This window comes from Oryza brachyantha, chromosome 9 (assembly GCF_000231095.2).
Source record: "Oryza brachyantha chromosome 9, ObraRS2, whole genome shotgun sequence".
Lineage (NCBI taxonomy): Eukaryota > Viridiplantae > Streptophyta > Magnoliopsida > Poales > Poaceae > Oryza > Oryza brachyantha.
Window position 1 is genome coordinate 10,113,091 of NC_023171.2, and position 22,083 is coordinate 10,135,173.

Consider the following 22,083-nt stretch of genomic DNA (forward strand, 5'->3'; position numbering starts at 1 on the left):
TTAAAAAAATATAATTCAAACTCTACAAAGTTAAGTGCTAACTATGTTTTAGAACGAAATATATCTTTTTTTACCATAACTTTCTCGTCGTTTTGAAAAATGATATATATTTTTACCATAATTTTCTATTAGAATATACATAATAAATAAATGCTTATTTTTATTAAAATACACTTTATAACTCATCTATGCTATTATTGTAGTAATTTCAAACTATATATTATAAAAAATTTTAGTATTAAATTTTTAAAAGTTTAACCGTATGTATGTCCAAAATAATAAAAATTATAGAACCAAAGAAAATATACCGTAAAACAAATCTTTTAAAAACCGAATACAGTACAGACAGCGCATTGGGGTGGCGATAAGAGTACGGTGGCCCACTGTCACGTAACTCCAGATCCCCTCACCCGTGGGCCCGCATCCGCACCCCCCGTCCACCACCCCACCACGCACTTCCCCCACTTCCACCTGGGCCCCGTACAGTACGGGGCCCACCACACAGTGGGACACCCGCGCACGCCACACGGTATAGGTCGGCGGCCACGCGGGGGCGTGGAGCTGACGTGGACGCCTCCCCCCACCCACGCGGCGGTGCGGCTAGTGGACACTATAAAAGCTGTCCCGTGTTTGGACCCCTTCTCTCATCCCACCCAGCCACCCTTCCCACACTTCGGACCACATCGACGGTTCGCATCGGCGACGCCACCGACCGAGCCGAGCCGAGCCGACCAAAATATCGAGTCGAATCGCGTGACGAGACGACGCGCTCGACGAGACGAACACGCGCGCGCGAGAGGGGAGGAGGGGAGAGGAGAGGGTGGGGCATGGGATCGGAGGGGCGCAGCTGGAGCGGGAGCGGGAGCGCGGCGGCCGCCGTTGCAGGCGGCGGCGGGGAGGGGGAGGCGGCGGTGGTGGCGCCGGCGCCCGGGGACGTGCCGGCGTCGGCCGCCTCCGTCGACATCGAGCTGCCGCTGCCGGAGATGACGCCCCGCATCATGCGAGTATCCCGATCCGAATTCGCTTCTGCGGCTGTCTCTTCGATTTTTCCTTTCTCTCACACGAGGGAGTGTTCACGCTTGTGCAGAGGTATCTGCAAGGAGCTGGTGAGAGGGTGGTCGTCTCTCGACAGCTCGCGCTTCTCGATCGAGAGGGTGTCGGGTGGCATCACGAATCTGTGTGAGTTCCTGCTGCTTGGCGGTTTCATGGTTTGTTGTGTTATCCTGATATTTTTTTTTTCCTTGCTCCCCTGTTTCACCTGAGCAACTTGTTGCAAGTAGAGGAAAACGGAGTTTCTGCACAAATGAAGGCAAAACTTGGTTTCACAATCATTTTCAAGCAATTTTGGCTCAGCAGACAGTACATTATGGCTATCAGCAGAACTGCATTTCTGAACATTCTATGAACTTGATTGCATTTCTGAACTTTTATGAGATTAGGGAACTCTTTTACTATCACTTGCATGTACTTATGCCTAGATCATATTATCTTATGTTGTTCGCTGTACAAAATAATAACCGGTTGTCAATGCAACTATTGCCAATTTACCAAAAACTCGGTTGAAATCACAAACGTAATTACTGCTTGCAGTGCTGAAGGTATCTGCGGAAGACGGCAAGGGCAACAAGTCTTCTGTGACTGTTCGTTTATATGGACCAAATACAGACATGGTGATTGATCGGAAAAGGGAATTGCAGGTGAGGATTTGAATAGTGTGATTGTTGATGATACATGCATATCATATTTATCGACATCCTATGATGCTCCTTTATGACTGTACAGTTTGTTCACCTGTTGGCACTGCTTTGTTTTATTTGGTGCATTTTTTTGACAGCAAGCTCCAATCACCTCATTGTTTTTGAAATATTCAAGGCTTCTAAGGGGTCTTCACTGAATTATCAAACTCTATTTTCCACACAGTCTTCTACAGTGATTTGATGTACAAAAGCAGCATTAATTATAAGCAATTTTTATCTTAGACTGCGACCAGCACAACGTTGTGACAAAACAACACACCTTATTTTCTGATCTGAATTGTTCCCTAATGCATGCATCTATTACCGTCATGTTTAGGCTATACCACATCTCTCAGCTGCAGGGTTTGGGGCTCAGCTACTTGGAACATTTGAAAATGGAATGGTTCAGTCATTCATCTATGCACGTACATTAACTCCTTCAGGTAAGCATATATATACATGTCTGGGTTCTTTCTCATTGTAAGAATCTTTTTTTATATATATAATCTCATTTTTTTCTCTCCTTTTTCTTTATTACCTATATATTGAAAACTAGTGATCTGAAATGGTAGTTCAAATGGATGTATGAGTTTTTAGTTGGTATTGTACATTTTATAAGGTTATTTTACACACTAAATGTTTGGATAAGTCATGAAAAATGCTTCTTGCTATTTGCTTGTAAATATTCATTACTTTGTTTTCTAGACATGAAGGAACCTAGAATAGCAGCAGAAATTGCCAAAGAGCTTCGCAGATTCCATCAAGTTCACATACCAGGATCAAAAGAACCACAGCTGTGGGATGATATATTCAAGTTTCTTAAAAAAGGTATCCTTCCAACATTATATGAGACATTTCTGTTTGTGACTCAGCTAGTTGCCTTATCTTACAAAGGAGATAATCCATGCTTCTATTGAAAGTATATAATGTTCATACAGAGGAAAAAAAAAGAAACATCATGTGCCAAAGGGATCAGAGAAAACCTAAAATTGAAAACTAAGAGCCAAACATGGCGTTATCAGCTAGCTGCTTTTATGTCATCTATGTTCTTACGTTCTGTCAAATACTTATCACAGCTTCAGTATTGGAGTTTGAGGATAAGGAGAAGCAGAAGAGATATGAAACAATCTCTTTTAGAGAAATTCAAGATGAAGTTAAAGAACTTAAGGTACCTTGAAGTTGAACGTAGATCTTGTGCTATTTTTCTTATTCTCAATGTTAGATGCTATTCACTTTTGGAGCAATCGGTTTCATATTATGTAAAGAGCTATTATTGTTCATATTTCCCTTCGCCACAGAAGAACTCAAATTCATAAACAAAAACTTAATAAAATACAATTTTTGATATCAAGTTTTTGGCTTTATTGTCCGTATAGGCATGTATATAATGTGTCTTTCTCTTCTTCTAGGATCTGTCAGACCTCCTGCATGCTCCTGTAGTTTTTTCACACAATGACTTGCTTTCAGGCAATCTGATGTTGAATGATTTGGAAGGCAAGTACCATGTTCACTTGCATTGTTTATATTTGGATATTTAAATTTTAAAATTTTTTATTGTTCTATACTTGCAAAGCTGAATTGGTGCCTGTATGTGTTTGTCTTTTGCCCAGAAAAGCTCTACTTCATTGATTTCGAGTACGGGTCATATAGCTACCGTGGTTATGACATTGCGAACCATTTCAATGAATATGCAGGCTATGACTGCGACTATAGCTTGTAAGTTATCTTCTTGTTGGTTTAATTCTACCATAAAACTTCTCATTGTCGTCCTGTTGCTCAGTATTTGGTTGCCTGTTGTAGGTACCCAGACAAAGATTCCCAATACCACTTCTTCAGGAACTATCTTCAACCTGATAGGCCAAGTGAGGTATGTTAATATGATAGGTTATTCTCTTATTGTAAATTTGCTATTAGCCATGCTATGAATATTGCCATTGCTTGTTCAAATTAAAATTAGTAACACATGTTTATGTGCTACGTTGCCACTTATACTAATCTAATCAAACATGAATTGTTCGTGTTACTTATCTGCAAGGATTGCATGATGCTTAGCATTTAAAGGTGGTTGGAAAACATTTGAATTATTGCTTCAAGAAAAGATATGTATTGTTCGAGTGTAGAAGAACATCGTGCAACTTTCTGTTTGATGCTCTGATGTAATCTCAGCACAATGCACTTGTTGTATTTAAAATCCTTATTTGGTTTGTTTCTAACTGGAAGGTCCAAGCACAAGATCTGGATGCCCTTTATGTGGAAACAAACACCTACAGATTAGCATCGCACATTTACTGGGCATTGTGGGCTCTTATTCAGGTAATCACTACCCTCTTTTTTTTTGCTACGGACACAACGTTCAGTTTCAAGTCTTTTCAAGTCGTTCTTGTAGCAGTTGACTCTGACTGCCATGCACTCCATTATAACGGAACTTGTCATTGCCATTTGGATTCAGGCAAAGGTATCGCCAATTGATTTTGAATATCTTGGATACTTTTTCCTACGGTACGACGAATACAAGAAACAGAGGGAGTCCTGCCTCTCCTTGGCAGAAAGCTCCCTCGCTGCATTGAAAAATGTCTAGGGCTTTGGAGCTACCGCCGCAGCTTATTCATGTAGTTGTCAACACTCATATCATGGTAATTAATCTCGTTGTAATCATCTGTCAAACTCTTTCTGTTTACCTTTTTGTTCCTGCAGGAGACATGCATCGCCCGGTAGAAAGATTTAGTATCTAGTATGATCATAGGAAAGAAATAACGCTTGTTGGTTGTAATAAACACCATCCCTTTCGTATATCATGTAAGCATTTGTTGCATGCCTATTGGGCATTCACCTGACATGTCAGCTGATAGCAATGTGATCATTGCCTTGTAGTATTTGGCTATTGGCATCCTGGCTTTGTACATGCGACTGTTCTAAACTAGATTATTATAACTAGATTATTATAACCTAGATTATTATCATGTTTATTTATGCTTATGATTATTGTAGTGTAGATTTTCGAACTATATTACTATAACTAGATTATTATCTACCCTATAATACATCAATTGATTATACTCACTTTTTGTCCTTTAGATTCATTATTCTTTAAATTTGACGGCTAAAATCATCTTCGTAGTAGCGCACTTTTCATATATTAAAGATTTTCTAAATTATAAATTATCTTATCAATTATAAAGTTTTTCGTATGTTAGAAAATATTTTTCTAATTATAAATAAGTCAAACACTCTCTATATATTAGAGATTCTATATAAAGATAAATATATAAAATTTTCAATTAGAAAGTTTCTATAAATATGCATTATATACCTTTAAAATCAAAGATAATTTAATCACATAGTCGGCGCAACATGCGTCATAGCAAAAGTGGGCACGAAACGTACTATTAGAACACTGATAATAATAAGACGAAGACAATGAAATTCATGTTTAACACCGCTATTGTTGGATGCCTAAATGGTCAAATCACTAACTATAACCTCGGAGATAAATCTCTGGTAATAGGAAAGGGTGTTTGGAACCTTAAAAACATTCTTCATTGACATTTCTTACAAAAACACCTTTTAAACCAGCTTATCAACCTCATGATATAGTCCAATTCCTTTGTATTTTCAAACAACTATAAGCTTAGTTTCATTGGTAATCTATCATCCATCAACACTTTAAGGGTTTAGTAAAGTATCTCCAATTCTGAATTATGCCTGCAAAATGGGATAGCGCGCGGGAAACACCAAAGCGTGAAGAAGTACAGCAATACACCGCTTGTCACAGCTGTGCATTATTGTGCGATCTCCACCGCCAAGTGGTGCACTAAATTTCGACGGTGCTTTTCGTTTGCACGGCAGCTGGCCGTGACCCGGACATCCAACTTTAAAAATTAAAATTCACATCAACAATATCAACAAAATTGGTTGAGGCCAGTAGATTTAGGACTCCTTCAACCTTGTCACCACAAGAATTTTAATAGGGTTTTCACATAAAACAGTTCTGATCCTTGAAAATTGAGCAGACTATCTCTAAACAGAATAACCCCTTACCAAATGATTCATTGGACCAACATTATTATATGACTTTTTTACCATACTTAAAAAAAGTACGTTAAGGTATCATATTTTTTAATATAATAATTTAGTAACTTTATATATACATTGTACTGTAAGGTACCAAAATTTCACGCTAAAATTTTTTGGTGCTGCATGATAGTTCTAAAAGATGGTAAAAGAATGCTCTTATTATGCAGTATATACAAATTAAACAGTGGAGCAAAACCACACATAAAAAAACGAACTTTCCTGTGCAAAACACAGATCACTCAACGATCAACGGACATTGGTCATCGTAAAGCGAAAACGCAGCCACTCATCAGCTTCCTCAAGCCACCTTGAATGGAGAGTAACCATGGCGTGATGCGTCGCATGGCGTTAATGTCACGGGTCGCGTTGCCTATGCGTGCCACGTACGCGCTCATCCGGAGACGCCAACCGCCTGCGCCATGGGGAACTGGTGCATGCCGCTCCAGGCTGCTGCCATCAATAAGGGAGCAAGCTAGCTAAGCTGTCACCGGCGACGCGGCGGCGGCGGCGTGCCACCCCCTGCTGATCACGGGCGCCTTTCTGGGAGGACGCGCCGGGGAAGAATGGTGCTGGTCGCCGCCGCTCTTGCTGTTGCTGCTGCTGCTGCTCTTCCTCACGAAGCTCAGCAGCTTCTTGAGCCCCTTGGCGAAGTCCCTGTGCGAGTCGCCGCCGCCGGAGGAGGCGACCGTGAGGATCTCCCGCGGCGTCTCCGGGCTGCCCCACTGCTTCCTTGGCCGTGGCGATGGCGATGGCAATGGCAGCTCCACCGCCGACCTCGGGGAGTCCAGGGCCGCCGTGGCCGTGTGGTGGTGGAGCGGAAGCTCCGACACGGACCGGGAGTGGTGGCGGCGACGTGCCGCCGCCTGCGCGAGCTGGTCTCGTGGCGGAGGAGGCCGCCTCGGGCTGGCCATGGCCACGTCGTTCGCTTGGAGGTCGTGCACTCTCGCCGGCGGCGCACGCAGCCGCGGCGTTGTCGTTGTCGTCGTCGCGCCGCCCGTGCCGCTGCCGCGCCTGAGAAACGGCCGTGGCGTGACGCTTTCGCCGAAGTCGGACGGCACTGCCCCGAGGCTGCTCCGCCTCTGGTGCGACGACGGCTTCGCCGTGCCACCGTTCACAGTCCTCGTCCTGGGCAGACCCCCGGTTTCCTTTCTTGGGGTAGTCGGAGTGGACATGGCCGGCGACCTCTTCACCTGATCATAGCAATGGCAACTCGCCGGCGTAAGCAAACACAGCTCGATGGCACAGTCGTACAACCGCGACCAAGAAAAGGCAAGAAAACTACCTCTTGCATGTCCCGACCGGCGGCGCAGCTGACAGCAAGCGGGCTCAGCCTGCCAGTAGCGGCGGCGGCGGCTCGAGCTCCAGCTCCAGCTCCTCCCCGCGGCCGTGCCGTCTGACCCTCCTCCCGCCGCTCCGTCACCGCCGCCGCTGCTACGCCGCCACCCATCGTGTGACGCCTGGCGTCGCGCCGCCGCATGTACGCGTCATACTGCCTGCCGCGGCACGTATCGGTCTCCGCGGCGGCGGCGGCGAAGGCGACGCTCCACCACGGCTCGCTGCCAGCGCGCGACACGTCGACATCGTCATCGTCGTCGCCGCCGTCCTCCTCGACCACCACCGCCTCCCCGCGCGCGGCGCGCATGAGCCTGAGCTGCAGCTCCAGCTCGTACAGCTTCACCCACAGCGCGGCGTGCCCGCGTCCGCGCCCCGCCATCTCGCGCGCGCGAAAGAAAGCAAGGCGAAACACCAGCAGCAACGAGCAAGCGGATCACGCGGCGCGCCGCGAGGGGTCTTTATACGCGCGCGAGGCTGTCTGGCGTGACATTTTTCTTTCTAAAAAAGACTTATAGAGTGTTGGATATGTACTCCCTCCGTATTTTTCTATATGACGACGTTTATTTTTAGATTTGATCATTCGTTTTATTTAAAAAATTATATAATTATTAATTATTTTGTTATAATATGATTTATTATTATTAGAACTTTAAGTATGCTCTATAGTTTTGTATATTTGGATATAAATTTTAAATAAGACGAACGGTCAAACGTAGATTCAAAAGTCAACGGTATCATATAAAAAAAATATGAAGGGAGTAATATACAAGATAGAAATATGTTTTTAAATATTACTTTTGCTATTGATTTTTTTTCTTCTATCAAACATGCGCACAATACATGGGGACTGTGAGGGGAGGACGTGTACGAGATTTTTGACTTATATGTATGCCTTTAGATTATCATCCAATAATAGTGACCGGATTTGATTGATAGAATTAAAATTTTTAAATATTTGATCGCTAGGCGGACCTTTTAAATATTAAAGAAGTGTAAAAAAAATTAGGTGAGATTTGGTGGGAGGCGCCCGTGTTGGTGGTGGTTTGTTCGGTTTGGGCTTCGTTTGAAGTTTGATCGGGTCGCGGATGATGGGATGACGGGGCCGCGCGCGGGTGGGTGGGGTTCGCTTCGCTTGACCGGGTTGATCCGTCGTCGTTGATGGGAACAACGGCAGCGTGTGCGTCCGTAGATTGCGTCGACCTGGCCAAGCTCCGGCATGGCAGCATCTCGACAGTTCTTAACTCTTGGGGGTTAGACCTGGCTCGACGTGGTAGCGAGGATCGGGTTGACATGAGACGAACGATGCTGCTCCCTGCTGCACTGGCTTGACGAGCGAGTTTTTGTTCTTTATCAAGTAGCATCTCATTGACTGATTGAGACGTTAAGAACTTCGTACGAGAAGCGGTGAATTTTTCCGGTACTATGGCATATTCGGGTTTGGAGGAATTTGAGGGGAATATTGGAATATTGGATGGATTAAACTGTTTTAAAATTATTTTATTCAGAAAGAGCTCTAAATTTGTGTGGGAGTGTGGAACTAGATTTTTGTGTGTACAATTAGACTAGATATAGAACTTTTTTTTTCTATTTCAATAATGTTGGCATGAATTGATGCCAACACACATGTGAGCAACTTATGTTCAACCTATAGCAGCACTACAGTCGAGCCGCCACAACGGATATATGTCGTCAAAATATCATTTGGGGGGACTTTGTTAGTGGGAATGCTCACCAGTTTGTACTACGGGCTAGGCTAGTATGTCCATTAACACTATAAAAACAAGAGAATGGACAATTAGATATTAAAGGATGAATAGAGATGGGACAAAAAATAAATAAGGACATAGAAGATACTCTCTCCGTCACATAAAAAAAATAAATCTAGTATTGAATGTGACACTTTCTGATGTAATGCATATGAACAGATGTATATCACATCCTATACTAAATTGGTTTGTTATTGGACAGAGGGAGTAGTAGGGTGATTTTGACAATTGATTGGTTGTTTTTCGATCAGCCTTGACAGGATGGTCTTGTGTCTACGGGGTTTTGTGCATGTCCTATTGAAGATTAATTATGACTCAATAAACATCATCTGTAATTTATTTTGGATTCTTATGGCAATTAAAATTTTCTGTGGCTGATCCATGTGAAACGGTCTTGCAAGATGGCTCACACCCTTCTACTAAACTACTTTGTGGCAAGGTCGTCAGGTATGACCGGATAAATTTTGACTCTTAGCTGCTGTTTTCTTTTGCTGTCAAGTTCGGTGCACAGTACACTGCTATTAGATATCGTCGTCTCGGTTCGACTTTGTCGTTCAGATTTACTTACCACGTAGACGAGTTTGGATCGTAGACTCGAGTTCAAGATGCGTGATATAACATCCCATATAAACTCTTTTTTGGGGGGTTTGTGTGAACTTCTTTACCAACTCTTTGTCATTATCTAATACACTATGCGAGTAATTTTTCACCAAACGACCCAATGAGTACACACCAATTGCTGAAACTTCATGGTCTTCAAAGGTGGACCACCAGACACAACAAACAAAACTGAAGCCCGGTTTGTTGTTAGTTGAGCTCAAATTACCTACTTCTACCGAGGAAGAGACTCGAATTTTTTTTAAGAATTAACATTATTTTAATGAAAAATCGTAAAATTAGAGGGCATCTATGAAAAATCACAAATTTAGAGCCTTGTCGAACTGTCGTAGTTCAATAGGGCCCAGTCGACTGGGGAGAAGATCAAACTAAATTGCCAACATTGCAGGTTGACAGGGCCTGTCAAACAGCCCCTGTTCGATGTCTAACTTTGAAAATTAGACAGCCCTGTCGAACTACTGCAGTTCAACAGGCTCGGTTGGCTCAACAAGCAAACAGGTGGTAGGCCCTATCGAACTCCCTCCGTTCGATAGACCCCCGTCGAACATCTAATATTCGATAGACTCATAAATTTGCGATTTTCCCGGGATAGCCTCTACTTTTACGGTTTTTCATTAAAATAATATTAATTCTCAAATAAGCATTATTATATATCCAAAGTCTAGAAGGCCGTCTTGTATTGAACACTGCATTTGCAGCAGTACAACAGTTCCAAGCAAGAGCAATGCGACAAAGTTTTGTACTAATATCAAAATTCCTATTTCACATGTTTCCGAAAAGAGAATCCTATTTCATAAGAGCATCGTCCACTTAGGAAAGAACAGCCATTACGTCGGATACCCTGAGAACAATATATTCGCCATCTTCACCCTTAAACTCACTTCCCGCATACTTGGAGTACATCACTGTGTTTCCAGGAGTGATTGACAAGGGCTTCCTGCTGCCATCCTCAACCAATGGTCCTGGGCCTACAGCTATCACCTATTTCCGCAGAACAGTCAAAGAAGCAGGGATTATTACACATGTAGTGATCAATCGACAACATATACAGTACATAATGTACATTTACGGATTGGAGTGAAATGATGTTTGTTTGACTGCTCCTCATAGGAAAGTCAAAAGAAATCTAAAAATTCGTAAAGGTGTCCAGGTCTAATCTATTCAATAGTCGCTAGATTTCACATGTTTTCTGTAGAAGGATGCGCTAGGAAGTTCTTTCACCCTTCGGTTTACTGCTATTTATGCACCTACACTTCACACATTGTGGAGCAGTGACCCAAAAAAGATTAACAGTTCCTCAAAGGAAGCATGATAACAGCTATTCTATAACCACCCCCCCCCCCCCCACCCCCGAAGGCCTCCCTGCGCTCATCTCACCTCTTTCCAAAACCCAAATACCACCCGTTGGTCAAACGATTTTCCCGTAGGTCAAACCCTTTTATGGACTTTCCCCATGTAAACCTAAGGTCACCTCTCGCCTCATAGGAATTGTGCAGTAACACGAAATCAAAAATACAGTAACATGACGGCAAATTTGCAGTAATAACGTCGAAACATATCCATAGGGGATCTACTTTTTAAAAGCACTTTTTTCTAACAATATGATACAAACATTTTTAAAAAATAATATATGAGATGAGAGATAAAGTTGTTTAAAGTTTAAAATATTAAGAAATGTCTATAGGGCTTGTATTAGTATACACTAATGTTATGACAATAGCTGCAGTAACGTTGTCTTTTTATGTAGTAATAACGCTATGTTGCTATGCATTGTTACTGCACAATTACAGTAACATTGTGATAGAAGTACAGTAATATTGCGTATAAGTATAGTAACACGTGTAGTAACACGTGCATTGTTACTGCACAATTATAGTAATATCGTGATAGAAGTGCATTAGCATCATAATAGAAAGACAGTAACACGTGGTGTATGACTGCATACTATTGCTACAGTAAAACTAATACATGTGAGAGAACTAAAAGATTATATTCCCAATCTTTAGAGAGCAATACCTCATTTGTCTTATATTATTTTTTAAAACCGTTTTCACCATAATGGTTAAAAAATATGATTTAAAAAACTAGATCTGTCATAACTATATTTTGATGTTGTTACTGTATTTTATAAGACATGTTACTGTATTCATATCTTCATGCTACTGTACTTTTTTTTTAGATAGATGAGAGTGAACAAAAGTGGAGTGTGGGGTAAGGTTAAAGGACAGGTTTGACCTAAGGGGGAAGCTTTGATCAGGCAAGAAGGGGGGTTTTGGACCTTTGGAAGAGGGTGTGAGGTGGGTTTGAGCCTTATGATGGGAGGGGGGATAGAATAGCTTATTTTGAGGGTGCAGATATTAGTTTTGTTATATATGTCACACACAATTATATATATGTGCATTTATCATTTTTTAATAAAAGGAAACCCCAGGTTCCTTGTAAGCTCATAACCGAGTTATGATAAATAATGGTAAAGCTGGTGTGCCAACTGCCGTTTGGAGATCAACAGTTCTTTAACACATCTATTTATTCCTCCTCACTTTCTTAGAGCTAGTCCATAACAACAGATTCTAAAAATTACTGACAAATCGCCATCAAAGGTTAAAGCTAAACCACGCTTATGATGCCACTGATGAGAAATATCCACTAAAATGGTAGCTTACTCACTGGGTCGTAAAACACTATAAACCAGTTTTGCAGTTTGCACTCACTGGTTTCTAATTTTCTAATGAAAAACTGGAGCAGAGGTAATATACCCTTTGGCTCTAAAGATATTTGACTTGTGTGGAAGAATGCGACTTTATATGCTAAATGAAAATACTCACTGTTCCAATAGAAGGCTTTTCTTTGGTTGCTTGTGTCAATAGCAAACCACCTTTAGTTTTCTCTTCAGCCTCTGCAACCTGATACAAAAGGATATGTCAAACCTGTATGTAGAAATGTACTCAAGATGTCCATGCTGAAAAAATAATGGACACACAAGAAAATATTGCTGTTCACTAATCAAATGCAGATTTCTCCGTGGCAAGTAGTGAAGTGTGTAATTGCAGACCAATAACCATTTTTCAGCTTTGTTAAGAAGGCTCTCAAGTTAGACATACAAAAATGGCTCCAAAGACAAACTTAGCTGATTAAGCATCAAACAAAAAGCAATGGCACATGCTACTGAACTTTAATCAAGTAACTAAAATTAACTCTAGAATAGTTATTGTCCAGTATTAATCTGTGAAGTTTCCAGATCGAATCACAAGAAACCTATCGAATAATGATAAACAGATCAGCACAAATCAATTAGGAGATTTACACAACCTTATGGGTGGGACATGACGACAGAAGCTTGGCTCAGAATTAAACAGATAAATTGAACTCAGACAGGCAGAACGCAGAATGGATATGGTAGTTTTTTCCCCTACCAATTATTTCGTAACCTAGGTAGGTTTTGCGGTTTGGCACTACTAATTATTTGGTAGAGTAGAGTAATGCTGGCCATATTTGGTTCATTACCAATATGAACTAAATTTTAGTACAGTCAACCAAAATCTGGACTGGTACCAAGAAATGTTCCCAAAGATATGGCTTGAATCCAAACCACTCAAAAGTATTATTAAAGCTAGTGCCTATCAATTGGTAGGGCACAAATTGGATTCTATCCAAAATGGCTATAAACATTGTACTACCATAGCATGTAAGTGGTCCATTCCCTGTAGAGGCTGGAAAGTAAACGTGAGGACAATCAACAAACCTTTGGTCTAAGGAATATAAGCCTAATTTTACTGGAGTAAATAATGTGATTATTGCTGCCATTTTTATGCCATTCATGAACATTGTTCAGACATGGAGCCCGTCGTTTATGCAACTTTTGGATGCAGTTCTAATACTAATGGAAAAGGATTTGCAGATGCAACTTGTGCAAAATAGGAAGAGAACAATGACCATTCACCTAGTAGTAAAAGAATGGCTTCATATTAGGTTTTAGCAAACAGACCTTAATGAGAACACGGTCGTTCAGTGGCTTCAGATCTTTCACATTATCTGTGTCGAGAATACCAATGATGTCATCTTCTTTCAAGATGAGATGGTCAGAGTCATTGAATTCCAGTTCTGTGCCAGCATATTTAGAGTAGACAACTTGTGCACCAACCTGTAACCAGATTATATGTTATTTATCACCGTCAAATTTAATAGTGGTTTGGTTAGGGTAAATATCATTAAATAATTAGTTGAGGCAGCATAAGGGTAATTATCTTCAAAAAAAAGGTGTTCATGGTCCAAGAATATGTTCATGGTCCAAGAATATATAAGTACAGTACAACATATTGTCTCACCATGCAGCTAAATTTATTTTATTGTTTTTACAGGTCCAGTGAATGTTTTAATAATTACTATCACATCATTCGACAGTTTCTTTTAGACCATTGGCTAAGAGGTATATATTATGTCTGTGAAACTAGAAAAACTAGCTGAACATAAAAGAACATACTGGAACACTGATCTCTATGCTGCTGCTGCCCATGCTTCTCCCCTCTCCAACTGCAACAACTTCTCCTCCTTGCGGTTTTGACTGAACTGATGTTGGAAGTAATATTCCTCCAACAGTTTTATCATCAGAGGTCTTGATCTTCACGAGCACCCTATCTCCCAATGGTTTGATAGAAGTATACTGCAGATTTCACAGAAGTTCTTCCGCTTAGGTAAAGGAACAAGGAATTGCACATTGCACACTCAAAACTTAATCCAAGACAGTTTAGGAGGAGAAAAAATGCTAGAAAAAAATTAAATAAAATGAAACTGATGCTGCCAACATAAGTCATTCGCTCATGCAACTGCAAAATAATATGAAAGACAAGATCGTAAACTAGCATCACATGACAAAATAGCAATTCAGCTCATTGCGAAGCAGCTTTGGAAATATAGAATGTCCTAGGATCACCTAAAAATTTGAAATTCAGAATCAAATTTGAACCCAAGTGAGGATTAGATGTGACCAGGCAGAAACCTTTATTAGTTATTAACAGGTTTGTGCATTGATGGAACAGTACGGCAGCTTCAAGGTTGTATCGATAGATTGTAAGGTTCTTTAACATGCATATGACAGACCGAAAACATGTTGAGCAAAAAACCACCATCAACTAATTTTGGGTCATAAGTTAGTGTACGGCGGCCTTACAGTTTCTTACAGGAATACAAGGTTACAAATGATTTTTTTTCTATAAGCATCCAATTATGCATACAGGCATACAACTCGATATTTTTTCTGCAATTGAAACAAAAAAATGATGTCCTAATCTCTTCACCACTCCAACTCTGCGAGCTTCGACAGTGCGGTGGGCACTTCCATTTCACAAAAAATGGTCGATGTTTAATCATCCCAGCAAGCTTCACCTAACGAAATCCAGCCACCGGGAATACCAGATCGCACCTCACAAGTAGTAGCAGCAACCAGAGAAATCCCCAACACCATCGCAACCCTCCCGAATAAGAGCGCGCGAGCCGGTTACCGGTAGGGTACCAATTTCCGCGTTGCGGCTGTCCTCACCTTGGGTGACACAACCGTGGCTGCCCTCAAGACGAGCCCCCGGTACCCGCGACGCCCCCTCGGAGCGGCCAGGCGCAGCCCCTCCAGCTTCGCCGCCGCCGCCGCCGCCGGTGACAGCACCCGCGGCCCCGCAGACAGCTGCACCGACGCCATGAGCTATCAGCCGCCGAGAAAAACCGCGCGCGTTTGGAGAGGAGAAGAGCTCGGGGGAAGGAAGGAGGAGGAGCTTGGGGATAAGGGTTATCACTGCACTGCGCTTGTGCTTGGGTTGGTTGTTGGCTTGCTGGGTTTTGGAGAAGAAGACCGGTTCCTTCTAGAAGGTTGGTGACCCTTGCTTCGCACGTGAGCGTCGCTTTGAGATTAGGGCTCCCGTAACGGATTATTTACATAAGAAATAAATTGTGTTAAAACTTTTTTATATATGTGTCATAACAATTTAAAAGCAAATGTTGTAAGAAAAATTATATAATTAATTTCAAATTAATTTTTAAAATTTAAAATATGGTCTATAAACAGTTGCAATGTGAAACGGTAGGTGTTCAATAACACCGGTACACCGCTGTAACAGCGACATGGAAATTAAAAGACTTGCTAAATTTATTGCCAAAAATCTCTTACCATTTGTTAACAAAACCAAAATTTGGGCAATGCCAAACTTTTGATAACGTCAAGGTGTAAGGGTGTTGTTTAGTCTGACACATTTTCAAATGTTGGTAGAGATTGGCAGTTTTTTGTGTAGTTTGTTGCTCTACCAAATTTTGTCATTGCTAAGTTTTGGTATGACTAATTTTGGCAATGAAATAAAAAAGCCCATAAATGCGCAACGGAATTCTTCCTTGGAGAACTATACAAGGAGTATTTCTCACAAAAAAAAATACTATGTTTTCAAGGAATACAAGGAGTATTTCTCTCATAAGTTGAGTTACAGAAATCACTACTGTACAAATAGATTGAGATTAATAAACACTAAAAGCTAGCTGGCTGGTGGAGTGAAGGAACACCAAATAGCTGAAGACAAGACTAGCTCATGTCGGAAGATACTCTGTACTGCTCTAGTAAAAATTGTAGTGCTCTACCAAAAAATAGGCATGAATCCTTCGGAAATTCCACAATGATTTCCAAAGTTCCCTCCGGTTTTTGAGGTAGTTATAGCCTAGCTGCTAATTATCATCCAGAGTTTGTACTGATAAGGCAATGAGGTATGACCTGGATTTTCTCCTCCTGCTGTCCTGCATGACGACATCAGCATCAGAAATGGTAGGCATCACCAAAGGGAATGAGACTCCGTGATTTTACCAATTCCCCCCTCAGCTCCTGGTCCCTGATCATTAACTTCTGTGTCCTTTAACTCTTCTTGAGGTGATTTTGAAGCAATGTGTATAATAGCAACCAGACCATGAAAGTTGAAACAGAGTGCAGGATTTGCTAATCATTCAACAATTGCGCCAGCATGGCATTCGCACTATCAGGGCCGTCATTGTTTACACTAGGAATTATGTGCTCTGGTGATATGAACCTGACAAACTCTCGGAGTTCTGTGAAGCTGCTATGTTCACTATAGGGCACTTCATATCTGTAGAGACAAAGAGATGGAAACTTAAAACTTCAAGACCGATCGATAACTCAACACACATTGACAAAAAGGAAAAATTCTTAACTTGTCACTGTTTTTGTAAACGATTCTTTTCCTAACTAGGATTTACATTAAACCCCATGGACTATGTTAACAAGAAGTTACATCCAACTTTTTAAGTATTAACAGCATAAACATTATTCCGTCTGGTTTGCCCAAAAGTGTGATAATGCAGCTCATATCAGTTAGTACTTCTAATTTTATACTAAATAAAGAAGTAATGAACTAAATCCCAAGAGTGGTAAAAATTCTTTATGCACAAATAGCAAGGAACTATGTTAAATGTCTGTTAGTATTTTCTTCTAGCAAATAGCGTGAGAAGTGTCAACTAACATCTTCCAGTACAGTACCTGATGATTGCCCCTTGTTGCCATTTTCTGCCTGGTGTTCTTTTCTTCCCTTTACCAAATGACCAACCAGTTGGACAAAATGCAACTATGAGGTCAAACCGATCCTGTAAGTAATACAACCATAAGAAAATCAGAAAAAATGACTACTTTAGGAACAAACGGAGCATACAAAATTGTTAGCACAGATATTCAGGTTTAGAAATTATAACAAGGTCTCAGACTGTCAGCTTTAGCTACTTTCTCCAAAAAGAATGGCTAATCATAAGAAAAGGAATACTGCAGTCATGTATCGATCCAAAATTTGAAGAGCCAGATTACAAATTCATGCTCCAATGTTGGTTTCCTTTACCTACTTGGAGTAGAAATAGCAAGTGGTTTTCTTAAATTGACTCATAAGATACGTATCAAATACTAGCAATGATGATTAGCTTTCATAAGGTAAAACCTCTTACAAACTATGATAGGATCAAATATTTTGTCTTACAGCATATTGAGTAGACAAATACTTCATCCGCTTGAAGCTTGCTAGAGTCCACATAGGAACAACATGTATGTGACTTTCAGCTTCATTGGCTGTAAACCAATGAAAGATATCCTGAGGAAGCTCCAGGTGCTTTAATATTTGCAACTTTGCAGCTCCAACGTATATTTTCTTCTGAAGCAAACGAGCAACTTCCATAAACAATCTTTCTTTACCTACATCAATTAACAATTTATGTATCATCATTTATAGCGTCTATACACACTACAATATCCAGAATATCAAAGATAAGGTAGTACCAATCGTATAGCTGCCAATCAAAAAAAGTGTCTTTGGATTGAAGGCTTCTGCTTGGATAGCCTCGATAACAAACTGTATTACAATCTCTTGACTTGGGAAGTCATACTGCAAAACATTTTTTATGTGTTTGTGTAAATGCTACGGGATAACCTGATCATCTCAAAACTCAACTATAAACTTGGGAAACACTTCTGATATAGCTAGGCAAAACATACTCGTGGATTACAGTAGGTTGTGTCAAGTATTAGAGTGTGGATAGGAGAAGACTGCAAAATATGATTGTTTGCCATCTCAGAAGAAAATCGGAAGTCTCCAGTGTGTAGAACAGCCTAAAAGAGCAAGTAAAGAAAAATAACATGTTAAGTAGTTATGTTGAATAGATGATGAAGCAACTCAGAACAACACTTACTTTACCATTAGGAGGCTCAAAAAGAATAATAATTGCTCCAGGGCAATGGTTGGCATCAAAACATGTCAAATTAACTCCTGCGACAGTAATCTTTTCGTTGAGTGGCAATACATGCAATCGATCCCATGGGATACCAATCTTATGATGCACAAGACTTGCTGTAACTGATGAACAGTATATCTTCCCATGACAAAAGCTTTTTGTCAAACCTTGGTAATCTGTGAAGAGAAAATTATATGTTTTAGATAATTAAACATCAGGCAAACCTGCCTATCACAAACAAAGAAGGAAGTGGAAACTATTTATTTGACTAGATAAGTACAGCTAAAAATAGAGGGAATAACCATTGGATGCAAACATGCCACTTCAGGTAGCAGTATGCTAAGATGTCAAATTGATGTAGTAAGTGATTCAATAGCAATTCAGACCAAAAAATGGTTCACTCTTCATTTAATAGAAACTCAAGAAAACAGTTCTGAAGAAGAGACATAAAAATATTAGGAAACTGAAAAATACTGCTTTTCTCAATTGGTACTGATTTGGAAAACAAAGAACTTGGACTTACGGTCTACATGAAAGTGTGTCAAAAACCAGTGGCAGCAATCTCCTCTTAAGTAGCGGAAAGCATCCTGCAGCAATAAATTCAGTTACAGATCTTGCTAGCATACAAGGAATAAATGTTTGGTTCAGCCTGTAAAAAGATATCATACCACTCGAAAAGGGGTCCCTGGGATGCAACACCAAAGAGGTGTATCTTTAACCTTTCCTTTAACAGTATGCCTTCCACTGGAGGCTTTAGCGTTGGAGTTTTTCTGGCTATTCAAATTGGATGGTGTACTGATTTTACATGCTTTTCTTGGTCTTTGATCAAACGATGAACACCGAAAGTATTCAGTAATTAATTTGTTGCCATTCATTGGAAGCTTAGCCTTCTTGTTATTCTCCATATTTAATACATCGTTGGCCAAATCATTGGCATCATCGTTTTTCTTCTGTAACTCACTTAGAGCATGGGCAATTCTCTTTCTTGGACCAAGAGAGATTATCCCCATACCTAGAAGATCCTGCAATTCATAGGCAGCAAGTTAGTTCTTTTGCTGGAAACCAGAGAAACTGTTTAGATCCATGCACCAAGCAGTCATGCCAAAAAAGACTTAAGATGGAGAGGAACGTGAATAAATCAACATAGCATGAAATCCATGCAGTGATGCAGATGCTCAATGTTAGACCTCCAGTTGATGGCAAGTAGGTCCCATAACTTAAGCTGTACACAATACACTTGACAAACAAACCTCCATATCAACAAACCACATGAAATTACCTCTTCTGTGAGCCACTGCAAGGTCTCCCAGTCAACTTCTTCTTTGATAAAAATCTCCTCATACTTGGACAGCCCCAGATTCCTTAGCCATTCTACAACAGGCATGTTTTCAGCACAGGGTTCATTCTGGTGATTGGAATCCGGTTCCTGGAACAGAGGTAATTCAAAAAATTTAAAATATGATATTTTCTTTTTGTACATTCTCAGCTAAAGTTTACCAAGATCAAAATTATTCAGAAAATGTAATGTGCCCACGATGTTTAGAAAAATAAAATAAAAAAGCTCATTATATGGCAACGATACGGTAGCATCAATCTTATATTCTTATCGACACAAAAGATTCAAGATGAATACTATTAGTAAGATGTGTTTGTCTAATGTTCAATTTAAGAACTTAATGATGCATACATAAAAATAATCACAACAATGATTAGAACTTCGTGAATAAACATACTTACATGATTCTCATGTAGAGGATTGATTTCAAAGGACAACCAGGAAAATGTCAAGAAGCAAAATAGTACTCCCTCTGTTAGAAAAGTATAAGGCATGCACTTATTTCAAGATTTATACTTTATAACTTTTGACTAACAATTAGTCTAATCATGTATAAGTTAAGTGATAAATAAAAATCCTTGAAGTCATATTTGGATGTACTTTCATATGAACATGGTTTCACTACCAATGATGGTATAATTTAGAAGAAATTGGCAATCAAAGTTTCACGTTGGAGACCGTGTCAAGTAAAACCACTCCTTATATTTTCTAAGGTTAGCGTATGATTGCCTTTGAGCTGTCTAACAATTCAGCAGCAATGGTCATCATAATCATTGCACTGCAATGACATCACAACAATTTCATGTTTTGTGAATACACAGAAGAATCACCTTGGCAGGTTCATCTCTATCAAGGCAACTGTTAGTATGCACCAGCTGGAGTTCTTCGCTCAACTCAGAAAGATCTGATCCACACACAGGGCATTGCACTTGATTGACTGAACTAAAACTACCAGAATCCATTCCATTCCCTTCAAGGCAAGACGCCCTGTTGCTGAAAGGACCCTCCGCGTAATCCTCCATGCACAAGTTTATGAGCTCGTTAAGTTGTGTTCCGATCTCAAAATCATCATAGCCATCGCCTTCAAAAGCATGTGTGCCACATGATTCCGTAAGCTTTGGTTCAACTGGGTCCAAGGAGCGACCCCCCTTGCAAGCCTCAACCTCACTTGATGTGTTCTCCCTAGCCTCGAATTTGAAAGTTGCATCACCTTCTGCAGCAACTGTCCTCTCTTCAGAAATCAAGTTACAAAGTCCCAGACCCTCTTGGCTTCCCTTGCAATCATGAGGACCAAAACCATACCTCGCATTTGACATTTCAAGTTCCGATTCAACACAACTCAAGTTGCAGTTCCTGTTATGAAGTGCAAATGTGCATACAGATGTCACCCCAGATTCTTTCTCCACGGTCCTATCATCGGAAAAGGAGGGATCAATCCCAGAGCCAAGCTCTTTTGGATCCATGGAGTCTGCACCTCTAAAATCACACTTTGCATCCAATGTCAGAAGCCTCGACTCGATTAATCCTGCAGGATGATCGCCTTCAAGAACCTCAGAGCCAGTCCTTTCCTCCTGCATAGTGGCAGAACCAGATTCCGACCTTCCCAACTCCATCACAGCATGCCCCTCCAAAGGAATGGAGATACAGTCCCTGGAGCCGGCCATTTGAGTCACTTCAGAACACACATTACCCAAACCATTTGTGGAATCCGGCATGGAAACCATGGAATCCATCGAACTGGGGCGAGAATTCAAACTTCCATCACGATGCACATATCTATCTAATCCTTTCTTCCTATTAGAAAATGAACTAGAGTCATCAGACCCGCGCCTCAAAAGGCCGCGAATTCCTCCGCCCATCGCTTCGTTCCCCCCTGGAACACCGCTGCTAACCCCCGAGGCGACAGCTAGGGTTTCGCCAACCCCCGCAGCCTTCGCGGCGAGAGCCCTGCCCCCGCCAGCGGCGGGACGGTTCTCCTTCCCGGACCTACACGAGGACGACGGCCTGACCTTCTTGCTGGGGCGGCGCGAGTCGGCGGCGCCATCGGGAGGCTTCAGCGCGCGGGTGGCACGGGGAGGGCTCTGGAAGTCGTCGTCATCGTCATCGTCGTCGCAGTGCCTAACAGCGAGGAAAGGATTCGCTGTGGCTTTCGGTCGGGTTGCGGCGGCGGCCGGCGGCGAGGGCCTCGCCGCGAGCTTGGGGTTCGCCGGCATCGGGGGGGCGGTGGAGGAGGGGAAGCGTGCGCGCGAGCGGCGCGGAGAGGAGAGGAGAGGAGCGGTGGAATGAAATTTTTGGGTGGGGAAAATTTTGAAAAGCGAAGGGTAAAAGGCGCGCGCCTATTTGTCCTAAATAACTGTAAATATGGGCCACGTTAGGGCCCAATACGTGGCGCATTTGGACACATGGAGGAATTTCCTCTGTTCACTGAGTTGGGCCTCCGTTTGGCCCATTGCTGAATGGGTAGCTA

The 22,083-nt window shown here is 41.4% G+C and overlaps 4 protein-coding genes across 6 annotated transcripts; 1 reads left to right on the top strand and 3 right to left on the bottom strand.

Moving 5' to 3' along the window:
• The first annotated feature begins 660 nt into the window (after positions 1–660).
• On the top strand, positions 661–4,609 carry LOC102720357 (probable ethanolamine kinase). 2 transcript variants are annotated; one of them, XM_015840989.2, is made up of 12 exons: positions 661–1,000; positions 1,088–1,179; positions 1,591–1,697; positions 2,074–2,179; positions 2,442–2,564; positions 2,813–2,904; positions 3,146–3,230; positions 3,347–3,452; positions 3,537–3,603; positions 3,957–4,049; positions 4,186–4,345; positions 4,431–4,609. In XM_015840989.2, the coding sequence occupies exons 1-11, from the start codon at positions 828–830 to the stop codon at positions 4,312–4,314; spliced, it is 1,173 nt and encodes a 390-aa protein (XP_015696475.2). In that variant the 5' UTR covers positions 661–827; the 3' UTR covers positions 4,315–4,345; positions 4,431–4,609. The 2 variants fall into 2 exon arrangements, with proteins under 2 accessions (XP_015696475.2, XP_040383848.1); XM_040527914.1 differs by having other exon boundaries at positions 4,186–4,609.
• A 1,630-nt stretch (positions 4,610–6,239) lies between these two features.
• LOC121055283 lies at positions 6,240–7,524 on the bottom strand. The gene is made up of 2 exons (XM_040527271.1): positions 7,093–7,524; positions 6,240–7,000 (listed from the first exon to the last, which is right to left on the bottom strand). Exons 1-2 carry the CDS (start codon positions 7,522–7,524, stop codon positions 6,287–6,289), a joined length of 1,146 nt encoding a protein of 381 aa, XP_040383205.1. The 3' UTR covers positions 6,240–6,286.
• A 2,651-nt stretch (positions 7,525–10,175) lies between these two features.
• LOC102700177 (20 kDa chaperonin, chloroplastic-like) lies at positions 10,176–15,339 on the bottom strand. Its single transcript, XM_006660595.3, has 5 exons — positions 15,066–15,339; positions 14,010–14,189; positions 13,515–13,670; positions 12,355–12,432; positions 10,176–10,510 (listed from the first exon to the last, which is right to left on the bottom strand). Exons 1-5 carry the CDS (start codon positions 15,216–15,218, stop codon positions 10,340–10,342), a joined length of 738 nt encoding a protein of 245 aa, XP_006660658.2. The 5' UTR covers positions 15,219–15,339; the 3' UTR covers positions 10,176–10,339.
• A 617-nt stretch (positions 15,340–15,956) lies between these two features.
• On the bottom strand, positions 15,957–21,829 carry LOC102700457. 2 transcript variants are annotated; one of them, XR_005812473.1, is made up of 11 exons: positions 20,447–21,829; positions 19,560–19,706; positions 18,949–19,302; positions 18,804–18,867; positions 18,239–18,456; positions 18,045–18,158; positions 17,829–17,934; positions 17,533–17,744; positions 17,049–17,152; positions 16,362–16,638; positions 15,957–16,294 (listed from the first exon to the last, which is right to left on the bottom strand). XR_005812473.1 is itself a non-coding variant. In XM_006660596.3 (10 exons), exons 1-10 carry the CDS (start codon positions 21,827–21,829, stop codon positions 16,491–16,493), a joined length of 2,850 nt encoding a protein of 949 aa, XP_006660659.3. In that variant the 3' UTR covers positions 15,957–16,490. The 2 variants fall into 2 exon arrangements, 1 of the variants encoding a protein (XP_006660659.3); XM_006660596.3 differs by having other exon boundaries at positions 15,957–16,638.
• Positions 21,830–22,083: the final 254 nt, after the last annotated feature.

What these genes read in the sequence shown, in the direction of transcription:
- LOC102720357 (XM_040527914.1), top strand. Translation starts at nt 828, where the DNA reads ATGGGATCGGAGGGGCGCAGCTGGAGCGGGAGCGGGAGCGCGGCGGCC. An exon ending in TATGACTGCGACTATAGCTT is followed by an intron (nt 3,453 to 3,536) that starts GTAAGTTATCTT and finishes TGCCTGTTGTAG; the next exon opens with GTACCCAGACAAAGATTCCC. An exon ending in CATTGTGGGCTCTTATTCAG is followed by an intron (nt 4,050 to 4,185) that starts GTAATCACTACC and finishes ATTTGGATTCAG; the next exon opens with GCAAAGGTATCGCCAATTGA.
- LOC121055283 (XM_040527271.1), bottom strand. Translation starts at nt 7,524, where the DNA reads ATGGCGGGGCGCGGACGCGGGCACGCCGCGCTGTGGGTGAAGCTGTAC. An exon ending in CCGGTCGGGACATGCAAGAG is followed by an intron (nt 7,001 to 7,092) that starts GTAGTTTTCTTG and finishes TGCTATGATCAG; the next exon opens with GTGAAGAGGTCGCCGGCCAT.
- LOC102700177 (XM_006660595.3), bottom strand. Translation starts at nt 15,218, where the DNA reads ATGGCGTCGGTGCAGCTGTCTGCGGGGCCGCGGGTGCTGTCACCGGCG. An exon ending in GCATAGAGATCAGTGTTCCA is followed by an intron (nt 13,671 to 14,009) that starts GTATGTTCTTTT and finishes ATCTGGTTACAG; the next exon opens with GTTGGTGCACAAGTTGTCTA. An exon ending in AAAAGCCTTCTATTGGAACA is followed by an intron (nt 10,511 to 12,354) that starts GTGAGTATTTTC and finishes CTGCGGAAATAG; the next exon opens with GTGATAGCTGTAGGCCCAGG.
- LOC102700457 (XM_006660596.3), bottom strand. Translation starts at nt 21,829, where the DNA reads ATGCCGGCGAACCCCAAGCTCGCGGCGAGGCCCTCGCCGCCGGCCGCC. An exon ending in CAACCTACTGTAATCCACGA is followed by an intron (nt 17,935 to 18,044) that starts GTATGTTTTGCC and finishes AATGTTTTGCAG; the next exon opens with TATGACTTCCCAAGTCAAGA. An exon ending in CAACAAGGGGCAATCATCAG is followed by an intron (nt 16,639 to 17,048) that starts GTACTGTACTGG and finishes TTGTCTCTACAG; the next exon opens with ATATGAAGTGCCCTATAGTG.